General features: G+C 37.1%; 1 protein-coding gene across 1 annotated transcript in view; it reads left to right on the forward strand.

Moving 5' to 3' along the window:
- Nucleotides 1-26,770, forward strand: part of LOC126299197 (zinc finger protein GLI4-like) — a 45,560-nt gene extending 18,790 nt beyond the window's left edge. Inside the window, exons 3-10 of the mRNA XM_049990978.1 lie at nucleotides 2,592-2,789; nucleotides 6,872-7,121; nucleotides 8,373-8,596; nucleotides 12,185-12,346; nucleotides 12,640-12,753; nucleotides 13,614-13,755; nucleotides 19,633-19,785; nucleotides 26,098-26,770. Of these exons, the coding sequence (XP_049846935.1) occupies nucleotides 2,592-2,789; nucleotides 6,872-7,121; nucleotides 8,373-8,596; nucleotides 12,185-12,346; nucleotides 12,640-12,753; nucleotides 13,614-13,755; nucleotides 19,633-19,785; nucleotides 26,098-26,225 (1,371 nt within the window). The 3' untranslated portion in view covers nucleotides 26,226-26,770. The remainder of the gene's footprint in view (nucleotides 1-2,591; nucleotides 2,790-6,871; nucleotides 7,122-8,372; nucleotides 8,597-12,184; nucleotides 12,347-12,639; nucleotides 12,754-13,613; nucleotides 13,756-19,632; nucleotides 19,786-26,097) is intronic.
- The last annotated feature ends 1,221 nt before the right edge of the window (nucleotides 26,771-27,991 follow it).

Raw genomic sequence — 27,991 nt, forward strand, 5'->3', positions numbered from 1 at the left:
GAAACACAGATCTTCAAAATTCACCTCAAGTATATTTGGTGAAAAACATTGAGCTTTTGTGCTGATTTTACTGACATTTTCCTGGTCTCCCATGCTTATAAGACCAATGGTAGGATGATAGATGAGTACAGATGAAGCTTTATGGACATACTTATGGAGTCTAATTGCTATATAGATCACATTCTTTGGAAGGCTCCAGAGGCTTTTCCAGTTCTGCTGCTGATGTCTGCATCTTCATCCCCATTGTTACAGATAATGCTGCTGAGCAACAGAAATACGTCAGCATCTTGTAGTACCTTCTGTTGCACTATATTTTGAGTAGATATCTTACCAGTTTTTGTGAAGATTGTATTTGGCTTATCAGCATTTATTTGTAGCCCTACAGAACTGGTCATTCCATCAAATTTGGTAGTCATTAGCTATAAATCTTGTGGTGTTTTTTCCACAAGAATGATGTCATCAGCCAAATCTAGTTCCATAAGCATAAACTGCTCATTGAAACATATGCCCATTCTGGAGTAATCTACAGCTTTTCTCATTATGAAGTCTGTGACAAATATACAAAGGAATGGTAACAAAATGCATCCTTGTCTAACAACTGTCAGTATCCTAAAGAAAGTGGTGTTCCATCATCTGTTTTTATACAGCAACTTAAGTTTTGATACAGGTTTCTGGAAACATCAGTGAGGTGGTCAGGAATTCCATATAACCTTACAATATTCCACAATGACTCTCAGTATATACTGTCAAGAGCATTTTTAAAATCAACAAAGTTTAGGGGCAGTGGGCAGCTCAATTCTCCGTATTGTTCTATTACATTTCACAGAACAAACGTTTGTTCAGAGTAGGATTTCCCACTTCAAATGTCAGCCTGTTCTTCTCATAATGAACAATCTGCAGCTTGTTTTGTTTTTAGAATAATGAGTCAGCAGACTCTGCCTGGCTCTGAGAGGAGTGTGATATCTCTCCAGTTTGTACATTCAGTTACACTAACCTTCTTCAGAAGTTTAACTCTGATGTTATCCCCCCAATTTTCTGTAACATACCTTGTTTGCCAACAAGTACTGCACAATTTAGAGAGGTGATCAATTACACATGAATCACCATATTTCAGAATTTTGGCTGAGGTTTCATCCAAACTAGCTACTTCACTGTTTCAAAGAATTGTGATCACTGTGCACACCTCTGCTTTTACCATTAGTTCTTGCATGTTTTACTCATTTTTGAAGTTTTAAGTGTGCAGTGGATTGGGCTGGTGTAAAGTTCCTTTGAAATATTCAAACCATTGGACAGTTTTTTTCATATTTTTTGAACAGAAGTTTGCCTAACTATATGTGATGTAATTGCATGTCAAATAGTCATTGCATTCCATTATAATTTTCTTCATGACTACAAAACATCTTTATTATAAATATGATGGTATGTACATGTAGTGTAGTTTCTGATCTTCCTTTCCATTTTAATCCTTATAGTATGATATCAATATAGTTGCACTTCTTTACCAGAATGTGTCAACATTTGATTCTAGTTTCTTGTTCCTCAGCTTTACTATGATGAAGTAAATCATACTCATGCCACTACATTACTATGATTTAAGTTTCAGATCAATATAACCATATTCTGGCACAAAGTCAGTATTTTATTAAAACAACAGAAGGTGCTATATGATCTTCTACACATCATGACATTAAGTCAAGACTGATAACTAACCAACTAGCAACCAACATAAAATCAAAGAGGCGCTACTTAAGGTTCTGGAGTGACAACCATCTTTCATTTGAATCCATGATGCGTACAAAGTTTTTTTTTTTTTTTTTTTAACATTCAGCAGTGAGGTACTTGAAATGAGTAAACAATGAACTGTTCATACTTTGGCTTATAATAGGCATAACACAAGCAGTCTGATAGAAGATGATATTTCAAAAGCCATTTTATTTGCACTAGAATGATGGCTGGTTATGTGAGATTAGTTACAACTAGGAGAGATCTTTTCAGTCAGTAAACCTTGTATCAGTATTCCCCAGCAGTCATTACTAATAATGTTAATTTTGCTCTCAAAGCAGCCTGCCAGGAAGTATCCCACAATACCTCTTGAAACACTTTGCTTAAATATTATCACATGTGAAAACTCTCAACATCACTCTGTTAGCTGTCAGTCTCTTGTGACAATGCTGTGACAATGCTGTGACAATGTTTATAGTTGTCACTATTGGTAATAAGAAAAGCCAAACTCTAAATGAGAATCTTTATAATACTGTTGAATATATGTCAGTAGTTTTGTTGTGTCAGTCTAGGTTATTACCACATTCTGGCTGCCATTTAAGTTCTGTATCATTTTCTTATAAGCATCAATTTATTGTTCTTTTGCATACTTTTTGCTTCAGGAACTTTCATAAATATTAACAGACTTTAAACTTGAGTTTACAGTTTATTTCAAGTGAAATTATACTCTTAAATAAATAATATTTTTGTATTTTTGTGGTATTAAAGTTACAATTCTTACAGCAATGTAATTACAAGCAATTATTATTCATTTACTTAATCACTTATGTATTAGCACTGCACCAAACTAACCATTCAGTCACTTTCAGGAGCACAGCAATACAGGTGCAATGGGCAGCTATGGTCACTTATCAGCAAGGAGCACTTGTAGCCCACCAAGCCTGAGTTTCATTTCCAACAGCAACAATAATAATTTGCCAGTAAACGGGCACTCACATAGTTCAGAGGCAATGACCTTAGTAGAAAATAAGCCATTCAACACATGTGAAGCCCTATCTTCAAATCAGGCAAGTAAATACTCACAGAACTCCTAAACAAATTACAAGATAAACACTAATTTCAGTAGTCCATGTTTTTTCTTACTTACAGCAAAGCACTAAGGTAATAGCACAAAAAGATGATCAGCATTGTCATAGTGCTAGAGAGTCAATCAGCTTCAAAATTTTAAATAGATATATTTAAAGTTTCATTTTACTAACATTTATCCTGTGGTGAAAATAACAGTGCTGTACACTGAAACTGATAACCAGGTTAAAGCTTCTTCCACAAAATGTTGGACAAACAGCCAGAAGTCAATCTTGTTGCTATAATATTTTGGTGTAGAATTTTCTGGCCATCTTCAGTTTTATAATGGCAAAAATACACTGATTAAATCTTCATGGTGTGTTAGAACTTGAATGTAAAATTTTGCTTTTACATGAGCAGTGTTCATCTGAAAGAAAGCCTGTGTGTGCTACACAATGGAGGTCAAAGCATGTCTGCCACATCTTGCCTTTCTGTATCTGATTTTATTGTCTTGGGTGAAGGGGAAGGGGAGGGCGGCATACTGAGGCTTTAGTTTCATTCACAAAAAGAGCAATACTAAAAACTCACCATAAACTTTTATTGCAGTGTTGTTTAATAAAGTATATTGTTTATATAAGTATGCCAATAGACAGGTCTTGGAATGTAACTAAATTATAAGAGATATTTAAACCTCATATAAAAAGGTAAATGATTTTTTGGTGTTGGGAGTTGGTGAACAAATAGGTGCATCATAGAAACTACTGACTGAAACGCCAAGAAATGGATTTAATAATACTGTATTCCCATTTTTGTATCATATCTCCAAGAAAGGTGACCTATGCATAAGGCAGTTCTTTTCTTAAAAATTATTGAGATCTGATGAGCCATATAACATCACCTAAATAAGAACTATTAACAGTCATTATAGTCAGAATTTATTTATTACATATGTTCAATTTTTGTTGGAGCTAATCCCCAATAGAAGCTGTTCCACTTTTACAGCTTTATGACCAGTTCATACACCTGGACATTCTTCTGTGTTATGCTACTTTTAAATTACTTTCTGAAAATTATATTCTGCTATGAGGGCATGCTGAAAAGTAATGCCACCAAGTTTTTTTGTGAAAATTCTTAAGGCTTGTTAAATAAAACAGACTTTATTAACATTCTAGATCTATATTCTTTCTGTTTATATATTTATTTCTCAACACAGACACCCTGGTGACAATCACATTTCTCCCAACATCAAACAACTTTGTTTATACAGTCTCTGCAAAATGTTTGACTTTGTTGATGGAGCCACAGCCTCATGTTTTCTTGCACCACTTCTTCAGTAGCAGTGTTCTTTAAGTTTTGGAAACAGATGAAAATCAGATGGACCAACAGAATAATGTGCACGAGATGTAATACCTTGACCAATATTGAGAACAGACAAAAAATTCAGAGGCATTACTTTTCAGCATGTCCTCATATTTGTCTGCTAACTCATTTTGTGATCTAGCTAAATGCAATCTCCTATTACCAAATTCCCAACTGCTTCCTTATGTGTCATGTTCTTGGTCCTTCATAGTTCATGAGAGACATACAATGTATTTACATGTAAACAAACAAAAATAAGTAAGTAGTTTATTCGTCTGTGGATAATTTTACAACTATATTAGTGTAAGTGAATAAACCAACAATATGCTTGTAGAGAATAAATATATACAGTTGTATATAACTGATGTTATACATATTTACTTTAGTTCTTATCCATTTTTAAAGCAGATTGGTTTTTTGCCTTCAAGAAACACAGTAATGTGGATGGAGAGAAAATCATCACATTAGAAATGGTATACACAGGCAGCCATAACTGCATTGTCTGTTTGTAGACTTTCATGAATTTGCTATTATTTTCATGTCTATGACACCTTAAATTGTATCTACTATAATTTGCTTTTATAAAATACACTATTTGACCAAAAGTATCTGGACACTTAGCTGAAAATGACTTACAAGTTCATGGTTCCCTCTCCCCCCCCCCCCCCCTCAATCAGTAATGCTGGAATTCAATACGCTGTTGGCCCACCCTTAGCCTTAACGACAGCTTGCGCTCTCGCAGGCATACATTCAATCAGGTGCTGGAAGGTTTCTTGGGGAATGGCAGCCCATTCTTCATGGCATGCTGCACTGAGGAGAGGTATCGATGTTGGTCGGTAAGGCCTGGCACTAAGTCAGCGTTCCAAAAATCCCAAAGATGTTCTGTAGGATTCAGGTCAGGACTCTGTGCAGGTCAGTCCATTGCAGGATTGTTATTGCGTGTAACCACTCTGCCACAGACCATCCATTATGAACAGGTGCTTGATCGTGTTGAAAGATGCAATCGCCATCCCTGAATTGCTCTTCAACAGTGGGAAGCAAGAAGGTGCTTAAAACATTAATGTAGGCCTGTGGTGTGATAGTGCCATGCAAAGCAACAAGGGGTACAAGCCTCCTCCATGAGAAACACAACCACACCTTAACACCACCGATTCCAAATTTTACGGGTGCCACTACACACGCTGGTAGATGATGTTCACCGGTCATTCACACACTGCCATCGTATCGCCGCATTGTGTACTGTGATTCGTCACTCCACACAGCATCTTTCCGCTGTTCAATCATCCAGTGTTTATGTTCCTTACACCAAGCGAGGCATCGTTTGGCATATACTGGCATGATGTGTGGCTTATGAGCAGCCGCTCAACCATGAAATCCAAGTTTTCCCACTTCCCACCTAACTGTCATCAAGCTTGCAGTGGATCTTGATGCAGTTTGGAATTCCTGTGTGATGGTGTGGATAGATGTCTGCCTATTACACATTACTACCCTCTTCAACTGTCAGCGGTCTCTGTCAGTCAACAGACAAGGTCGGCCTGTACGCTTACGTGCTGTATGTATCCCTTCACATTTTCACTTCACTATCACATGAAAAACAGTGGACCTAGGAATGTTTAGGAGTGTGGAGGTCTCACATACAGATGTATGACACAAGTGACACCCAATCACCTGACCACATTCAAAGCCTGTGAGTTCTTCTCTCATGATGTCTAGTGACTACTGAGTTTGCTGATGTGGAGTACCTTGCAGTAGGTGGCAGCACAATGCATCTAATATGAAAAACGAATGTTTTTGGTTGTGTCTGGATACTTTTGGTCACATAGTATATTTACTGTAGCATAATAATAAGTAATGATTTTTATGACCATGTTGAATTAAAATACGTAAACAAGTGAAAATGGCTGCATAAACCAATACTTGTTGCCTGAGTAAGTAGCGGTATTAATAAGTATTACAGTCCAAATAGAAAATATCACCTATGTGGTATAGTCTCTCTCTCTCTCTCTCTCTCTCTCTCTCTCTCTCTCTCTCTCTCTCTCTCTCTCACTCGCTTGCTCTCCCACGTCTGGATAATGTGACAGCTGTCAACAAATTTAGGTAAACTTCATGTTTAGCTGTTTTGATGCAAAGTGTAAGTACTCTGCAGTGTTACATGGATTAGCTAAATTAAGGTAAAGTTTCAGTTTATTTTTAAAAACTGAAAATGCAAAGAGTTATTATAAAAGTTGATACTGCACCTTAATTTCAGCTGTTGCTTTGTATTTTTAAGTGTTTCTACTTTTTTGTTATAGTCATGCAAGTCTTTGTTTAACAGCATAGTGCAATGTATTTTTAAAAAGTTTGTTATTGTATGATTTGTCACACCTCCTTGTCGGATTGTGTACTTGTAATTTTAGATTTTGGATACAGATTAGGACATGCAAGCATTTACACATAAACTAACTTTCAGTGTATCAATATTAATGTCATTTATCACTAGTAAGTATGTGAATCCTTCATAGCCTTTTCAAATAGTTCTTACAATTGCTTGAGACAACAGTGAACTTTGTTGCTTAAGGATGTATATAGTCATAATAGCAAAAATTCTTTCCAAGGACCTCATCTGCATAGCTGCTGTCCATGAATGCCATTCTTTACATCACTACTTCATCTCCTGTGTGTTACAATCTGGTCACTGAGGTACCTTTGTAAGAAAATACTGAAACATCATTATTTGCTCTTTCAGGTTGTTCTTCCTAAATACAAGGGTGAAATTCTTTCAAATTTACTGAATAAACAGCAACTACCTTCCTTTCATCAAATACAGCTGTCAGCTGACCATTCAAAGGATAACTATCATTGCCATTATCCAAAGAATGGAAATTTGCCTGATTGCCTCAGACCCCCTCATGATCCTTTCCTTGGGACACTGGAAAGTGAGAATACATCGTTACAAAGAATTACTTCTGAACTTGCTGAAGATGATGAGACAACAGGTTAGTAAATAAATCTAAAGTATTTGTAATTATAAAATAAAATAATTACTAATTGTTTTTAGTTGAATCTCCTCTTTACACACACACACACACACACACACACACACACACACACACACACACACACTGCCTCCCTGTTAACTACGTGCGTGTGCACAGTTTTGCATGTGTGTTTTGTGTTCACTTACTTGATACACGTCTTGGTGTGTCTATGTCTCACATGGGCAAGCAAGTCATTATGAAGCAAGTTTGGAGTTATCAAAGGCATACATTTTTATGAAACACATTATTAGTAACAATGCATATTCTAGAGTGAAACTTTCATCCTGCAGCATAGTGTTCACTGTAGAAACTCTGATAAATTAAAACTGAGTATCAGACCAGCATTTGAACTGTGATGTCTACCTTACTATCTGACTGGAGTGTTGAGGCCTTGGGGAGTCTCTTGTTGACTTAATTTTAAGATACTTCCACAGGCTCAAGGTCTAGTTCAATGCAAAGCATTAGTCAATCTGGAGGTTACCACTGCATCCTGTGTTCAACAAGTTTGCATGAAATTATCAACAACTCTTCTACAGGAAGAACTACATCCCAGTATATTGTGAACAATGTATTTTACTCCTCTTGTAACTTTAGACTGGATTTAATATTCAGAGACACATGTCTTCTGATGATATGAAGTCACCCTTTTTTTTTCTAAACAACAGCTTTTTGATTACCTGTCTTACTCACTGATTCTAGAGTTATTTTGATCATATTATTATAAAACAGTTTTGCTGCTGTTGTATGTAAGTCTATTGTCTTCTTTGTTTTACTGACCAACTGTACAATGAATTTCAGTTATTCTTTACATCTTTTTCTCTCACTTTTTGGTGGTACATACTTTCCATTACCCACTTTTGCCACTCCCATTGCTAATCTTTTCATACCTATTTATTATTTTATTCTGACATGAAGAAGTAAGATGTGCAGCTGATGACTAATTTTTATTTTGGTGAAAACAAAAGCTGTGAAAAATATCAGGAATAGGATGTAAATTAAATAAAACAGTCAATTTGCAGTGCTACTCCTGCAAGAAAGACATACAGTGCTAGTGTAGAATTAATTCTGATAACTTATACTTTCAATATTGCTCAAATAATTTGTGGAGTTTTATGTCCTTGTCGTGAAATTAGATTATTCAGCAATGCAATTTTAAATAAAGTGCACATTGACTATCCAACTGTAAATATTTTTCTGCATTATTTACAGCTGAAACTCTCCTTGAATGTCGTTGGATTGACTGCTATGCTGTTTTTATGGATCAGGAGTCACTAGTCAACCATATTGAAAAGAGTCATGTAGAAATGAGGAAAGGTGAAGATTTCTCATGTTTCTGGCAAGGATGTTCAAGGCGGTCAAGACCTTTTAATGCAAGATACAAGTTGCTGATACATATGAGAGTCCACTCTGGAGAAAAACCAAACAAATGCCCAGTAAGTATTAATTTTGAAAACAGTAATATCCTGACACACATGTTTCAGATATCAGTTTATCAGAAAAATTTTAGATCATTAACAATAATCACCATACCTAAAATGTAAAGAACAATGTAGCATATTTTCAATATCTCAAAAGGGAAATGTAAAGGAAGAGAATGGAGGTACCTATATGTTGTACCAGCACATACTGTCACAAATCAAACACTGGGTGTATGTATAAATTATGTGATTCAGTTATGTTTAGTTCTGTTATTTTTATTATCCACAGATGATAATTCCAATCTCTTGCTATGATGTGAACTGAGTCAAATTTACAAATATAGTACTTGAAGATGTCAGTCAGTTGTGCTGATGAAATATTGTGGGAATATCAAAGAAGAAATTGTCATTCAGAAATGAGTTCAGTTTGTCTGTGAAGCCTATTTTACTAACTGTTAGGCTTTTAACATTACCCTATTTACCTGTGCTAATATGCCTCCAGTAGCTGCACCTCTGTCAAATCTAGTTGAAAAGACACTGTCAAATGTAGCCGAATTCAAATTATATTGTCCACACCAGGCATAAAGTCCAAAATACTTCCATTACACTTTGATATTAATTAGTGTACAGTTTGTGGTCAGATTAAGTCTCATTTACTAAAATTTATGCAGATATATAGGGCAAGCCATATACAACAAACTGTTGATGTCATATATTGTGATCGATTGAGTGCAGTAATTTTAATGCTGAACTGTCCCATAAGTTTACATGTGGCAAGCACATCATTAACAGGTTCAATAATTACACTATACTTCCAAACAGATAGTCATATCAAAACAAAAACTATGTGCATAGTAAATATCATTTGGAAATAACATAGTTCACAGTCCAGTACCATTGCCACAGTTTTCAGAATGTATTATTGAAAATTAACACAATTCATGACATTAACTGTGAGTTCACAATCAATGACTAAAAAACAATCACTGCATAAACTCTCAGACACAGAATTTAGGTAAAACTTGTCACCTTTTACAACTTGTGCTTTGTGATAACTCATCTGCATACATTGTGCAGTAATTTTGAGCGCAGATCTTGCTCACATCACAAACTCCTGCTGACTGACTCAAATGGCTTCCTACTGCCTCCCTTTTATCAGATTACAATAATTAGAACTGAAGCTGTTTATTGTTGCTCACTGTATTTTCATGAGCTCCAATTAAAAATTTACACTCCTGATTAACTAAATGGTAAGGAAAGAGACTTCTGAATATGAACTTTTAAATATAACAATAACTACTATTGAATTATGCTCTTTAATTTGTTAAAATATAATATTCTGTGTCAGCAACAATGTTTTAGTTAAGAATGCTTTAATCTGATAATTTATGAAATTCTTCTGTAATTGTGCCACTGAATGAAACACGAAGGTCTATTAGTTGTACACTTGGCTTTGATATGTGTTTATGGAGAAACCTTCTTTGATTTCATTCATGTGCAACCTTAAAATCTATCTCTATCTGTGAAAGTAACTAACCACTGGGGGATTATTAAAAGGGAAAGAAGTGAGACATGTTTGCACAATTTTTAATTTGTTGCTGTCCTGGTTTCCATATCATGTATGTATCTTCTCCTGATGGAGCCAAACATTGTTTTGCATTACTGACATGACCAAGAAACATAATCGTCCATAGTCATATCGTGCACAATCATTTGCTCCATAAACATTTACACTCCTGGAAATTGAAATAAGAACACCGTGAATTCATTGTCCCAGGAAGGGGAAACTTGATTGACACATTCCTGGGGTCAGATACATCACATGATCACACTGACAGAACCACAGGCACATAGACACAGGCAACAGAGCATGCACAATGTCGGCACTAGTACAGTGTATATCCACCTTTCACAGCAATGCAGGCTGCTATTCTCCCATGGAGACGATCGTAGAGATGCTGGATGTAGTCCTGTGGAACGGCTTGCCATGCCATTTCCACCTGGCGCCTCAGTTGGACCAGCGTTCGTGCTGGACGTGCAGACCACGTGAGACGACGCTTCATCCAGTCCCAAACATGCTCAATGGAGGACAGATCCGGAGATCTTGCTGGCCAGGGTAGTTGACTTACACCTTCTAGAGCACGTTGGGTGGCACGGGATACATGCGGACGTGTATTGTCCTGTTGGAACAGCAAGTTCCCTTGCCGGTCTAGGAATGGTAGAACGATGGGTTCGATGACGGTTTGGATGTACCGTGCACTATTCAGTGTCCCCTCGACGATCACCAGAGGTGTACGGCCAGTGTAGGAGATCGCTCCCCACACTATGATGCCAGGTGTTGGCCCTGTGTGCCTCGGTCGTATGCAGTCCTGATTGTGGCGCTCACCTGCACGGCGCCAAACACGCATACGACCATCATTGGCACCAAGGCAGAAGCGACTCTCATTGCTGAAGACAACACGTCTCCATTTGTCCCTCCATTCACGCCTGTCGCGACACCACTGGAGACGGGCTGCACGATGTTGGGGCGTGAGCGGAAGACGGCCTAACAGTGTGCAGGACCGTAGCCCAGCTTCATGGAGACGGTTGCGAATGGTCCTCGCCGATACCCTAGGGGCAACAGTGTCCCTAATTTGCTGGGAAGTGGCGGTGCGGTCCCCTACGGCACTGCGTAGGATCCTACGGTCTTGGCGTGCATCCGTGCGTCGCTGCAGTCCGGTCCCAGGTCGACGGGCACGTGCACCTTCCGCCGACCACTGGCGACAACATCGATGTACTGTGGAGACCTCACGCCCCACGTGTTGAGCAATTTGGCGGTACGTCCACCCGGCCTCCCGCATGCCCACTATACGCCCTCGCTCAAAGTCCGTCAACTGCACATATGGTTCACGTCCACGCTGTCGCAGCATGCTACCAGTGTTAAAGACTGCGATGGAGCTCCGTATGCCACGGCAAACTGGCTGACACTGACGGTGGTGGTGCACAAATGCTGCGCAGCTAGCGCCATTCGACGGCCAACACCGCGGTTCCTGGTGTGTCCGCTGTGCCGTGCGTGTGATCATTGCTTGTACAGCCCTCTCGCAGTGTCCGGAGCAAGTATGGTGGGTCTGACACACCGGTGTCAATGTGTTCTTTTTTCCATTTCCAGGAGTGTATGTAAACCTACTCCACAATATAAGAATATGAAAATATGATGGCACAATACTGAAAATTTTGAACATAAGTGACTCCATGACAGTTGGGATTTAAATTATACAATACAGTAAAGTTGTTAACATAAAGGTTACAGAAGTGACACACATCCTAAACAATGTACTTCTGACTTTCTGCACTTAATAGAAGTCACAATCACTGCTCATGGCTAATGCAATGGCTATAAAAATAATAAAACTTAAAGAAACAAGATAACTATTAGCAAAGCCATACACCATACCATAGTATGATGTAACTGTAAGTAATATCAAGTATGGTTCATAAGATGTACCAAAATGATCAAATTGCATTTTTCAACCATTACCACACATTAATATAAATTAATTTCATATTAATAACACAGTCAGTCCTTATAATTCTGAAGAATGTCATTTTCATTTTGTCTTTCAGTATTCAGATTGCACCAAAGCATTTTCTCGTCTAGAAAATCTCAAAATTCATCAGAGGTCTCACACAGGAGAGAGGCCTTATTTATGCCAATATGCAGGGTGCACCAAGGCTTTTAGTAACAGTTCAGACAGAGCAAAACATCAGAGAACTCACTTTGATACGGTATGTAAAAAACACAATATTTTTCATCACCTTTGGTTAAAAAATCATACAAATACAATGAAAAACTAAATTTGTGTCACACTATATCTCCCTTAATTCCTTGTTATTTTGTTCACTTTTTTGGCAAAATAACTAAATCCAATACTTTGCCTTTTGTTTTCTGGGACTGAAATTATAAATGGTTGGTTATTACAGGTGAGCATAGATTTATTGATAGAAGCTTTCATAATTGAATTCAAATAACTCATGAAATTGAAAACCACACTTCACTAATAAGGAATTTTTCATTTCAGAAACCTTATGCATGTCAAGTGATTGGCTGCCCAAAACGCTACACAGATCCAAGCTCTCTGAGGAAACATGTGAAAAACCATACTGAAAAAGAGAGGCTGCAGGTAAAGAAAAAGGTAATTAAGATAAAAGTCATACATAATTTAAAAAACTGAAGTGTCAGTTTCTTAGTATTTGCATTTTGTGGGTTTCTATGTCATAGTGCTCCCCACACAGTAATTTCACACTGGCAGATCAGGTAACCTACGTGGCCAACTAGGACTGTGACCGGACTGACCTCTGCTAACGTAAATGTGATCCAAAGTTTGGCTCGCTGTATGGGCAGTTCCTGCATCCTGTTGCATATAACCTCATGGGGTGTGGTTATATGCGTACATTCACATCCAATCATCTCCACTTGCTTGAGCCATTTTTATTTGCCCCACCCTGTATTATAGGAATTAAATATTCAATCAATGCCTTTCCCACAATTAAGGCAAGCAAACCTACATAATGGAGGGGTGAAAATGATGTTATAGCTGATCCGTGTACATCCACAATTTAGGCAAGTATTCAGTAGATTGCAGACTGAATGCCCAGATGCCTGGATCTGGTGGGCAGGGTTAAGAAATCTTTTCACCACAGAGAGACAAAAAGTGATGTATTGTTCACCTTGTCTGTGGCCCAATCTAACTACAGCTATCATTATAAATGTTAGGATTGTATCACATTTCTGGATCAGTATATAACCTGCAAATAAAATGACATCATAACTGATACTTAAATAGCAACACTCTACTCCCTTCCACTTGTACTAAATATATTAAGGATTCTGTTATACAGTAACTGAGAAATTATTTAGTATATAAATGTTATTTAGCACAAAGTGCCCATTGATGGCATTATGAGATTATACAGCTTCATAAACGTCACAGGAAATTACATGTAAATGTTTCAATATATGTTTACAAAATGATGATAGGAAACTTAATTTCAGATGACAGGTGAAGATAGCGATGGAATCAGCTCTCCTCTAAAACAACCATTCATTGTGGCTCCCAGTTCAGATCTGCAGTTTATGATGGATGTTTCAGAACAAAGGGATTCAAATCAACAGAGAGATGGCAGTTTAGTAACAGGTACAGTAAGCAATATTTTTAATGTCAGATATCATTAAAATTAACAACTTGAGCTATGAAATGGTATTTCACCTCTTTCTAATTTATATAGAGAGGAATTTAAATTATTTTTGTGCCCTTTTGGAAAGATGTCAAGCTGACTTAACACATTTATAGTGAACTGGAAGGTGTTCTTTGAATCTTTCCTCTCTCTTCCATTAAACCAGCCTTTATAAGAATTCCAGAATAATGAACAGTGCTCAAGAATCTTTCCTCTCTCTTCCATTAAACCAACCTTTATAAGAATTCCAGAATAATGAACAGTGCTCAAGAACTGGTCAAGCAATGCTCTTTTAAGTCACTCCTTTCGTGCATGAATTACCCTTCCTCATGGTTTCTCCCAGAATACCTGAGTCTGACATCTGTCTTCACCCAGATTACATTATTGTGGCTATTTTATCTACAATCTTACATACAGTATGGTTCTGATTGACTTAGGAGATTGATAGCTCACTATGTGGTCAAACTATGTAACATATTTTCATCTGTTTATGAACATTACATTTGAAATGTGTTTCTAACCAAGCCACCTCCTTGTACACATCTGTGTCATCTGCAAACAGTCTTATAGAGCTGCACTATTTCTCTGCCAGATCATTTACATACTAATTGTGAACAGTGGTAGCCCCATTGCACTAAGATCAGGTATAACAGACACTACCTTTATTTCTGAGAATGCCTCTCAAGTAAGAATGACATTCACATTTCTTTTAACAGACCAACATGGTTATCATATTGACCTGTACATTTTCCAGTCAGATGACATGTTCTATTGATCCAGAAACCTATGGCAAATTGCTATTAAGAAAAGGGGCAGTTCTTCTGCAGTTCTTACTATGCCTATTTTCACTCATTGCTTGCTTATGGCATCATATTTTGGGGTAATTCATCACTGAGGAATAAAGTATTTATTGCACAAAAGCATGTAATCAGAATAATAGCTAGAGTCCACCCAAGATCATCCTGCAGACATTTCTTTAAGGATCTAGGGATATTCACAGTAGCTTCTCCGTATATATACTCTCTTATGAAATTTGTTATTAACAACCAAACCCAATTCAAAAGTAATAGCACTGTGCATAACTACAGTACTAGGGGAAAGAAAGATCTTCACTATTCAAGATTAAATTTAACTTTGGCATAGAAAGGGGTGAATTATAATGCCACTAAAGTCTTTGGTCACTTACCAAATAGTATCAAAAGTCTGACAGATAACCAACAAGTATTTAAGAAGAAATTAAAAGAATTTCTGAATGACAACTCCTTCTACTCCATAGAGGAATTTTTAGATATAAATTAAGAAAAAAAAAACAAATAAAAAATTATAAAACAAATTTTAAAAAATAAAAATCAAAAGGATGTTATATTAAAATAATTATGTTGTTAAATTAACTTAATTATGTCATGTATTGGAAATATTGTATTCATGATCCATGGAACTAGTATTAATCTAATCTAATCTAATCTAATATAGAATTTAATGGGCATCCTATAATGTCAATTGGTTTGAGCTGTCTTTCCTGTTTTCAATTCTTCATTTACTTTCCTTTGTATCCACCATTTTTTTGCATCAGTGTGATGCCTGAACGCAGGAAATGCATTGTGATCATCATCTTTGAAGTAATTTCAGAAAACAGACTTTAGAATTTTGGTCTTTGTTTTATCATCTTCCATTTTGATACCAGCATGGTCAATGTGAATTTGGACAGGTGACTTTGTTCTGTTGACTGACTTCACCCAGTACCAAATCTTTTTAGTCCTTTCAAACTCGGCAGATAAAATGTCATCTTTGAATTCACTGAATTCTTCTTGCATATTCTTTATTTCATTCAGTTTTGTCTGTCACCTAAGATTTACTCACCTTACTTTGCTATCCAAACCTCTGCTTTCATAGTAGTTTCCTGATACCTTTAATGAACATAGTGGATCCTTCCCATGGTTGTCTTTCTTCCATGGCAACAACTGACTTGCGACATGCATACAACATGTCTGAATTGCTGCCAAAGTTCCTCCAAGGCCTGAGATCATCTACATCCTTTTTCCCAGAGTAGAGTGTTTGCTGCTGACTGTTCAGGTAATTGACAATGATTATCCTGTCACACTTATTATTTAAGTAGGGAAAGGCAACCACTTACCTATATGGACTGTTGTGTAGAGCATAGAAACATATAACAGAATATAATGTTCATACTATCTTTCAAGTTGTTGCTCTTTTTGTAGTAAAAGTACACACAGTCACACACAGAACTACACAGACACCCAAATGTACACACCTGTGGTGAGACTGACTGAACCTTGCTCTGGCTACGGGAGTGTACATTTGGATGTCTCTTTGGTTGTAAATGTGTGTACTTTTATTAGAAGAAGGTCAAGAACTCAGAAGCTAGTGTGGATACTGTTTTCTGTTGCATATTTCTATGTTCCACACATCAGTCTATAGGTAATGGGTAGCCTTTCCCTTATTTTACCTTATTTTACATATTGTTCCATTTAGAAAGTTTCATTACTATAATACACATATATTAAATATCTAGTTACTTCTGCATTTCTTAAATTTCTATGTAATACCAGTAATTAATGATATCATTCTAGGCTTTTGGTCACTAATTTTCATTTCTAAATTCAATGAATTTAAAAGTTTGGACTTATTTTTGACTGCAAATCCAATAAATTCCACTCATGAGTGGGCTATCTCATCAACTGCTGTTAACAGTTTTTAGAAAATATATTTACTATAATTTTACAAGATCCTGCCTCCCATTCTAAAGATATATATCCCATTCTATTTATAGCAAGTTGAGATGTCAGCCCAGCCTTCCTCCTTATTGCTACAACAAGACTAGGTTTTCTCTGAAGCATTCAGCCATTTCAATTCTTACTACAGATGGATCATAATAACATTTGATCATTATATCAGTCCTGCCTTTGTTGTTTAACTTCATTCAGACTCACTTCCAGTCTCAGTCAGTATTTGTCTCATTAGATATTCCAGTGTTTTACAGAAGTAAATATGCTTTCACCACTAATATCCAGCCTCTACTTTTGGTATGTGTTCCATTCTGAGTTTGATATTTCACTACCGTTTACTTCTCGTTTGAGCCAACTTTTCCTTTTGAAGCATGGTTCTGACATTAATGAGTGGCAGTAACTCTGAGACCTTAGCCCAGAGTTAATTAATCTCCTTTTCCTGATCTACAATGATGCTTAATCCCATTCATAAAGCTGCAGGTCACCTATACATGGTTCCTTCTTGTATTACATCAAACTGACCAGCATTCTTTGAACAGACAGTATTATCAGAGACTCTACCCTCATGTGTATGCCACACATACTCTGCTAACTGAGCAGCTGCTTTCAGAGTGTAGTCCAAGCCTGATCTACTAAGGAGCATGTTCACTTACAAAAACATTACTTAGCTAATTAACAGGTCTATTCACAGTAAATTGTGATGGAATACCACAACACAGTAAAGTTCACTTGTTGAGTTAAATGTACTTATTGCTTTAAACAGTTGATGATCAGCTTTTATTTAGTCATTTTAACATTTTACATAACACATGTCAGCATTTCAAACAGTCCATGAGTTTGTTAACAGTTTTTCAGTTGGTAACACCCATAACAAACACAGTAACTTTACTGCAATGTCACACTGACTGCATATCGGAGACTGACTGAATAAAATGAATACTATACTGGCTAGACTGATAGAATGATAGTCCACTCATGCTTTGTGTGGAACATCTATTTATAAATGTGCTTATTACAGAAAATCACAAATAATTAAAAATCTAAGCTGTTCCATTTTAGATATTGACATAAAAGGCAGGACAATTGAAAGGAACAGGGATACAATAGGCAGCAAATAAGTTTCTTTAATTAATAGTTGCTGAGTGATACGGTTTGGTGGTTAGCACATTAAACTCGCATTTGGGAGGATGGCGGTTCAAAACTGTCTGGCCATCCTGATTTAGGTTTCTGAAATTTCCCTAAATCACTTCAGGCAAATGCTGGGATGGTTCCTTTGAAATGGTACGGCTGACTTCCTTTGCCATCCTTCTCTAATCAGGTGGGACCAATGACCTCCATGTTTGGTCCTCTCCCCCTAAATCAACCAGCGGACTGACCAACCAACCAACCAACCAACCAACCTACCCACCAATAGTCACATAGTTAGAAAATGGCAAAATATAAGTTCTATGTTTTGGGAGAGCAACTGAATATGAACAGGGATTCACAAACTTTACTAAAAGATTCTGGAAAATGACATTTTCTAATTGGAATAACTGAAAAAAACTAACAAGTAATTTAAGTAAAGTATAGATTTTTGGACACAGAAAAACTGGGGCTACAAAACTATGGCACTGAAGTCTGAAAGGAATTACATTTTAAGATTTGAACTTTTTGAAATACATAGTTTTTGAATAAAGTGAAATGTTTGTTGGAAAGAGGGCTTTCAGATACACTAGGTCAGTCTTAAAACAAACAACTTTGAACTGCACTGAAATTTTATGTTATGTGGTTTACAGGTATAGCAAATCATGAATATTTCTTTAAATAAAATAAAATGTTTTCATATGAATCAAATGTACTATTGACATTTGCAATCATTAAAATCTTCACTGAATTATCAATTTCAATTAAATACAACTTAAAAAAGAAATTAGTTATTTCTCATTACTATCACATATGTACTTTTAATGAAAAGAAATCAGAAAAGTAAAAAACATTATAATACTGGCATCTGGAGTGGTATACGAACAAATAGGGTAGTCCGAGATTGCTCTGTTACATACTGACAGTATAAGAGGTGCCACAGCGGCCCTGTCTCTGCCACAGTCCTTGGCAACATGAAGCTTATACTTTGTGGGCAATGTAGGTTCTAACGATTTTTGAACTGCAGCCAGCTCTACCTGCATCCATACATAATAAGCACAGTCCCTACACAGATTTTGATGTACCTTAAATCTAATTAAGTATGTATGTTTAAATGTATCTAAGGCTGGCTGGACTAATAGCCAAAAGAACTATGACAGTAATTGTGACTAAAGGTGGCTGACAACCAAAATGCATGCACCCCAAAAATATGGAAGGATTAGAAAAAAAATAAAAGTACCCAACATAGACAATTGATCTTAAAATTTTCTCTCTCATATATGGCGTCTTTCCCTTCTACGAATTATCTGTTATTCTAAAAAATGCCAGATTGGATCATGGTTTGGCATCCACCTTAAATTAGCTAGTTAAGTCAACTCAAAGCCAAGGGCATGCCACCTCCAACAGCACCACATCTAGTAAAGCCACACTGTGTTCAAAGTAACCTTTGGGTTGAGAATCTTTACTTTTTGTCTATGAAATAAATGTTCAATTTGTTATCAGTTAAATTTGCCCAGTAGTATCATTATTGTTTGACAGATAAACAACTGTTGTACGTGTTTATTGTACATTTTAAATAAAAATCCTACTTTTTTATGTTTTGCATTCCCAGAGACTGTTACCTTGTACCTTATTTAACAACAATCAATACTAAATACAACACCCACATTCAGACAATGTGTAATGCTGTATCATAAAGAAAAGTACAGATTATAGCACAACTGCATTAATAAGTGGAAAATGCCTTCAGCAACAAGCAGAGCTGCTTTTATTACATTGACAAATCCCTCAGATAATATCTTTCAATCAGACTATAGGGAAACACAGGTGATAAATTGCCAAAAGTCACATATGTGATGGAACACAGGAGTTGCAAATCATTCAAACAATGTGGGTATTGTTAGATTTGAATGAAGATTTTTTTTATAGATTGTATCAACACATTTTCTTAAATTTTGTTTACAGATCAACACGTATTTACAAACAACGTAAACCATGAAAATGATGAAGAGGATATGGCATCAGTCACCTCACAAGAACCATCAGAGAGCCATAATGGTGCAGCTCCAGAATACATTCCCTATGATTCTATACAAAAAATGTTGAGCGATAATATAGGTATAACACTTTCATTACTTACCCATTAAACATTTAACTTATTTTTCTTCACTTTCAATTATCTTCATTGTCCTTCTACTGTTTGTGAATTGTGTAACACCTGTCAGGGAAACAGTATGAAATTAACAGCACATTAGAGACAGGGAATCCCATAATATGATTACAGTTAAAAAGGAACAATGCTAGTCCAAACATCAGCCTTGTAATAGTTTCATTATGTGCTATTTCATTGAACTACTATACATCAGCCTTGTAATAGTTTCATTATGGGCTATTTCATTGAACTACTATACTTGAACAGAGGTCCTTGGCAAGTCCTTGTGAATTTAATTATTGGTATCATTAAATTTCAAATCTGTATGGAGTACAGTGATGATGTATTGATATCGATGTGTGGTAGGGGATGAGTTGGAGAGAGCAGTGGTATATGGAAGGGGTAGAGGGGGGAGAGAGAGAGAGAGAGAGAGAGAGAGAGAGAGAGAGAGAGCGAGAGAGAGATAGAGAGTGAAACAGAGAGAGTTGGGTCAAATGTAACCAGACAGTTTGTGAACATAGAAGTGGAGAAAAAAATGTGAGAATGCCATAGCATCATCATTGTCAATTTTCTATTGTAGTAAGCTCAGGACATAATTCTGTGATCACTAATAAGCATTTTGGTGTAAACTGGAAAATAATGTGTACAGGCATCCTGGTTTAATAACCTAGATTGTGGCGGACACATCAACACATATTATAAAAATGGATGTATGTAAATATGTATGTATGTTCCACATCTCAACCTAAACTACTTGATCTACTTTAACCAGACTTGGTACACATATCACTTACTGTCTAGAGAGAACTGCTGTTGGGATAAGAACCATCTACCTATCAAAGGGATGAGGTGGGGGTGAAAAAGCAGTGTAACCCACAATGTGCAAAAGCTTGTACTTTAGTCATCCAGTATTTGAGAATGAGAGCACTCAGAGCCTTGCAACAAACCTTTTCACATGATTTCAAACCTTTACAAAACGTTTTCTTGCTGACAACTCACACAAAATGATAAAGGAAAAGAGTTTATCACTTACCACATTTTCACTGCTCATGCAGTAAAAGTGCCACATGAAACATGACATTTTAATTTATTGATTCTTTATGACTAACTGTATTCATGACACATTTTTCAGACAGTATTCACATGTACCACTGAATGACTGAATGTACCAGCAAAATTATATCACTGTATGACATATATAGCTGAGGAGATAACATGTCTCAAACACTGAGATTGATGAAAAACTACATCATGCATGACATTTTAATTCATTACTTCTTTACTATTAAGTCTATTCACTACAAATTTTGCAGATAGTAGCCATACATACAACAGGATGTATCTGCAAAGTCATTGTGTAGAATGTAGTTCAGGAGATACGATGTCTCATAAACATTGAGCTATGTGAAAATGGAATTGGAGGTCGAAATTTGCTAGTGATGCAGGTAAAATGTGTGGATACATACGTGTGAAGTATGCTAAATATATATGAAATATATTTTATATATCAGTAAATCGCAAAACCATGGGTAAAAATCACATCCTAAGTCCCTGGGACAATTTAAACCAAATTTGGTACACATATTAGTTACCATTGACAAAGAAATGCCGTGGGGGTAAAACCACCAGCCTGCAATTGGGTTGAGCATGATGACATGGAAAGAGATAGGAGGAGGAGGAGGAGAATGAGGAGGAAGAGGAGGATAAACAGCAAGGGGGACAAGGTGATGGGCACAGATAGGAGAGAGGAGGAGATGGACAGTGAGGGCAGCAGGAGGAAATAGACAGAGAGAGGGGAGAGGAGGAGATGTACAGAAAAAGGTAGGAGCAGTAGATGAACAGAGACAGGGGGCAAAAGAGGCATGCAGAGAGAGGTGGAGGAGGAGATGAACTAAGACAGGAGGAGGACGAGATGGACAGAGAAAGAGAAGAAAAGGAGATGGAGAGAGAGGGGGGGGAGAACTATAAGGAAAGAGAGAGGGGAAGGAGGAGATGGATAGAGAGAGGGGCAAGGAGGAAATGGAGAGAGAGAGAAGGGAGGAGGGGGAGATAGAGAGAGGGAGGGTGGGTGGAATTAGAGGGTGAGTGGGAGATGCGCAGAGGAGGAGGGAGCGGATGGACACATAGAGGAGGAGCAGATGGAAAGAGAGAGAGGGAGGAGAATGTGTACAGATGAGCAGGGTGAGATGGACAGAGTGGAAGGGTGGGGGATGGAGGAGGTGGACAGAGAGAGAGGGTAGAGGAGATGGACAGAGAGGGAGTGAAGGAGGAAATGGATGAACAGAACTGGGAGGAGGAGATGACCTAATAGAAGCTCAGAATAAATACATACCCAGGCAACACCAGGCAGTCAGCTGGTCTATAATAAAAGAAAAAAGCCTTGACATCAAGGTAAACCGCACACTGAAGATGTAACTGGATACTGAGACAAAAAATAATTTATGAATATACTTCTTTTGGGATGCTGAGCTCTATTGATATTCATTTCACTGACCTGATTGATTTAATTTGATTTCATTTGATCCTGTAGGGTTCATTATCACATATTTTTTTAAAGAGCAACAATTTAACTTTGGCTTTTGACACTAATTACTACAATGAACAATACCAAAAAATTTAATTTAATAAGTAATCAATAAAACCATAACATTCCTTTTCCATCAGACAGCCTTTGAACTCCTTTGGAAAATTAATGTCATGTACACCATCCAGCAGGCTTTTGGGCAGACTTCTTATTAACATGATACCTGGGTCCTGATATCCTTTATTAAGGACTGACGGTTGTGTAAGGGTACAGATGTCGATAAAGTTGACTACATATCAATTGTAACTCATCTCTGCTGGACCAGAGCCCATAGGTGGCACAGGGATACCCCATCATTCAAGTGTAGCAGCATGTTCGTGCCTGCCTGCATGACACATGGCAGTTGGTCTGAGGGAATCTGCAGAGTGAGTTGCAGGTGAGCGCATTCTGAACAATCATTAATCAGAGTGCGGAAAATCGGCACTGATATTACTAATTGTTGGTTTGTGTTACTTTTGTGTGAAATGAGACAAAATATAATTTTTACCACAACTGTACTGAATCAGAGAAGCAATGACAAAGTCTAGTGGAGATGTGGATGTGGATGAAGTTTACTAATTGTAGGGACATTTTCTATTAACTTGAAATATAATAAATACATTGTCTAATACAAACTGCTGTGATTTCAAGACACCTTTCCCATTAGTAGAAATATTTTGTGGAGATGGTGTTGTACAGCTTTAATTATTGTTAAGAACTGCTTATGCAATACACATCTGTAATAATATATTTTATTAGAGACAATTGATTTCAGTCTAGGATCAGACCATCATTGGGTCCAAAAACCTCACCTTTACATCTGAATAACTGGAATAAAAGTTATCAGATGTACATTGCTGCATCATTGATAGTGGCTGTAAATATGTAATATTATGTCCATTCAACCCTGTATACATATTTCTCATTTTTTTTAAATGTGTTACTGACTTAGTTCTGTGGAGTAGTGACAGCAGGAGTTTGAAATATCATGTGTCACTTAGGCATACAGTTAGGAACTTTATAACTAAATCTGTATCTTTAGAGTAAAGCTACTCTCCAATTCTGTCACATCAACAGTCTGATGCCAAATAAGTATGATAAAGATGTGATTGCATCTTTCAAATGACCTTTGGCTTAACATGAGCCTAACCTCTTTAATAAAAATTGTGAATTTAACTAAATAAATATTATATATGTGTAAAGGATGTATACTGCAATAGTAGAGTGCAGAATAGATTGGTGGGTAAAGAGCTGATGTGACTCTCAAAATTTTAACTCCTTTGTATGTAAAAGTGGCAGTGTAATAACTTGAACCATTCAGTCCTGTAATTCCATCTACATTTACAGACTAAATGATCAGGTGAACATCCACAACTGAGAAACATATTAATAGAATAAAAATCCTCTTTAGTTGGCAATAATTTTTTATTTATTACGTGACTGCTTTCCAAGCCTAAAGCTCCATCTTCATGTGCCACCAAATAACTATGGACACTCAAATGTTTGGCAATGACAGGAGTCAGTCATGAGATGACAGAAGTCTGTGTTGGCTGTCAAGGTGGGCAACATGTAATTTGTCCTAGGCCCCCATGTGTTTGTTTGGTCTGTGTGTGATGCCCTCATGACTGACTGATCTGAGTGCCACACATTTATATTTTTGCATAATTATATTTTACATTTCCATAATTAAATTGGTGGCTCCTGAAGGTGAAACTTTAGGCTTCAAAAGCAGTCCTGCAATAAATGAGAAATTACTGACAACTAAAGCAGACTTTTATTCTACTAAAATCTGCACTTAGTTAATCATTAAAATATCTTGTAACACCCATGCTTTTAGAGGCTTGAGTGAAACTTCTTTCTGATCTTTCTCTCCAGATTTGGGGGTATATAAGAATGTCTTTGACATGACTCCAAATTATTGAAACATGGATTACATCTAAAGATAAGATTCATCAAATAAAACAATGAACAATAATGCTGGTATCTACCTATATGCAAGGCCTCCAGCACCCATAAAAACAGTCACACAATGTGGAAGGATCCTGAGTCAGCATGAGTTCATCCCAGCCTATTATTAGGAAAAAGAAATCATAGTCATAAAACTAAACGAGCAGTGATAGAAATACACCGTTTGTTGCAATATGCTTGGGACAACAGTACATTTTCAGGCGGACAAACTTTCGAAATTACAGTAGTTACAATTTTCAACAACAGATGGTGCTGCAAGTGATGTGAAGACAGAAGACAACGCAGTCTGTGGGTGCCCCATTCTGTACGTCGTCTTTCTGCTGTAAGTGTGTGCTGTTCACAACGTGCAAGTGTGCTGTGGACATCATGGTTTACTCCTTAGAACAGAGGATTTTTCTGGCGTTGGAATTCCACCGCCTAGAACACAGTGTTGTTGCAACAAGACGAAGTTTTCAATGGAGGTTTAATGTAACCAAAGGACCGAAAATCGATACAATAAAGGATCTGTTTGAAAAATTTCAACTGACTGGGAACGTGACGGATGAACGTGCTGGAAAGGTAGGGCGATCGCGTATGGCAACCACAGAGGGCAACGCGCAGCTAGTGCAGCAGGTGATCCAACAGCGGCCTCGGGTTTCCATTAGCCGTGTTGCAGCTGTGGTCCAAATGACCCCAACGTCCACGTATCGTCTCATGCACCAGAGTTTACACCTCTATCCATACAAAATTCAAACGCGGCAACCCCTCAGCGCCATTACCATTGCTGCACGAGAGACATTCGCTAACGATATAGTGCACAGGACTGATGATGGCGATATGCATGTGGGCAGCATTTGGTTTACTGATGAAGCTTATTTTTACCTGGACGGCTTCGTCAATAAACAGAACTGGCGCATATGGGGAACCGCAAAGCCCCATGTTGCAGTCCCATTGTCCCTGCATCCTCAAAAAGTACTGCTCTGGGCCGTCATTTCTTCCAAAGGAATCATTGGCCCATTTTTCAGATCCGAAATGATTACTGCATCACGCTACCTGGACATTCTTCGTGAATTTGTGGTGGTACAAACTGCCTTAGACGACACTGCGAACACCTCGTGGTTTATGCAAGATGGTGCCCGGCCACATCGCACGACCGACGTCTTTAATTTCCTGAATGAATATTTTCATGATCGTGTGATTGCTTTGGGCTATCCGAAACATACAGGAGGCGACGTGGATTGGCCTCCCTATTCGCCAGAGATGAACCCCTGTGACTTCTTTCTGTGGGGACACTTGAAAGACCAGGTGTACCGCCAGAATCCAGAAACAATTGAACAGCTGAAGCAGTACATCTCATCTGCATGTGAAGCCATTCCGCCAGATACGTTGTCGAAGGTTTTGGGTAATTTCATTCAGAGACTACGCATGGTGGATATGTGGAAAATATCGTACTATAAAGTTTCCCAGACCGCAGCGCCATCTGTTGTTGACAATTGTAACTACTTTAATTTCAAAAGTTTGTCTGCCTGAAAATGTACTGTTGTCCCAAGCATATTGCAACAAACGGTGTATTTCTATCTCTGCTCGTTTAGTTTGTATTGCCATTTCAAATATACCGGTCATTTTTGAAACACCCTGTATATATACACACTAAAATTTGGTAATGTGTGTCGCCTTTGTGTTTACTTTAACAATTTTTCATCTTCATTCTTTTTATTTTAATAGCTAATACTTGATTATATTAAAGACATATTTTTCTTTCTTTTAGGTTACATTGAAACAGCCCTGCAAGAACATCTGGAGCTAGATGAATCGCTTAATCACCAATTTCTTCAGATAACTGCCTCGCATGAAATGGCACATCACTCTCACTTGACTTTTGAGGAAACATCTTAGCACACATACACAGCATGTTACTGAGAGAGACAGTAATTTCTTACAGATAATGCTCTTAGACGTGTTGTGCTTTTGACATTTACTGCAGTTTAATGTGGTGATGATAAACTGGAAACTATTTATTTACTTCAAAATACTTTCCTTGCCAATTAATTCTGGGCAAGGATCCAGTGAGTTGTTTCTAGTACAAAATATTTCAGTTATCAACTGAAATGTGCTCCATTGTAGATCATAGTGTAAAAATAAGATACTAAATTATTGGTGTAATTTGCTACATTATATTACATTGTCAGCAACAGCACTGAAGTAAAAATGAGTGATGTACAAAATATTAAATTAGGAAGATAAAGTGTTTGACTGTGACTACTTCCTTGTTTAAGAGGAATACAAAATACTATAATAGAAAACTATTCCATAAATATATTAATTGATCTCATATCTTTTTGTACATTGATTTACTGTTGTTGTTTTTATGTTAGGTATTGTTGAGTGATATTTTAATTTTTCTCTGAGAAGACAAATAAACCTTTTTTAATGAACTCCTGTTTCTGTTTTACAGCAGCATAGAGAAGTAGTAGGGCCTACTAGATTGGTCCTACAGTTTCTTTTTCACTTTTCACATCCTTTTCTCGTAACACTTAAAAACTTGCCTTTCAAACGTTGAGTAGAGGTATCTCAGAGTGCTGAAGTTCCTTAGCCTTGTGACAAAATATTTACCTAAAATTGTGTCATATTTTTTTGTACTTGAAAAAGTGAACTTGTTAAAAATTGGTTTAAAAGCTTTTTAGATAACATTACAAAGCAAATGGAACAGTAAAATGTAAACCCCTTTAACTGATTTTGACAAAGAAACAATAATAGTTACAAATATAAAACAACAAATTAAACATTGTTTTGTCATCACTGCTTGTTCATATTGCACTGAAGCGCCAAAGAAACTGGTATAGGCATGCATATTCAAACACAGAGATATATAAAGAGGCAAAATGCAGTGCAGCTTTTGACAATATCTATATGAAACAAAAAGTGTCTGGCACAGTTGTTAGATCAGTTACTGCTGCTGCAATGGCAGGTTATCAAGATTTAAGTGAGTTTGAATGTGGTGTTATGGTCAGTGCTTGAGCAATGTGACACAGCATCACCAAGGTAGTGATGAAGTGGCGATTTTATAGTACGACCATTTCATGAGTGTACCATGAATATCATGAATCTGATAAAACATCAAATCTCCAACATCACTGTGGCTGGAAAAAGATCCTGTAAGAATGGGATCAGTGTGGACTGATCTGAAACTTTCTGACAGATTATAGCTTTGTGCCAGACCAGGTCTCGAATATGGGACCTTCGCCTTGTTAATCTGCCTGACTTGAAAGCAATGTTACCATGTACATAATGGTATTATTGCTTCATTATTAATGCATTTTATGTCTTAAGTGTATCTGTTCAGAATAGGTGATGGTGGTGAGTGGATCTAGAGTTTAGTGTCATTTAAACATTGTCGATGATGAGGAAGAGATGGGAGAGAGTGCAACTCAGTGCTGACACATAAAACCAAAGGAGACACCAAGCTTAATGGAATCATCTCAAGGATTTACTACTGTCAATAGAGTCACATAACATCATTCCATAAAAAAACTGCTGAGAGGTTGGAATTTAACCCAGGACACTGATGCACACCGGTGATCAGCAACTGTATGCCATCACCTCTTCTCTTCTTGACTGCTAAATACTGATGATAATAATTTTAATGCAGTACTGTCAAGCTG

Source organism: Schistocerca gregaria, chromosome X (genome assembly GCF_023897955.1).
Source record: "Schistocerca gregaria isolate iqSchGreg1 chromosome X, iqSchGreg1.2, whole genome shotgun sequence".
NCBI lineage: Eukaryota > Metazoa > Arthropoda > Insecta > Orthoptera > Acrididae > Schistocerca > Schistocerca gregaria.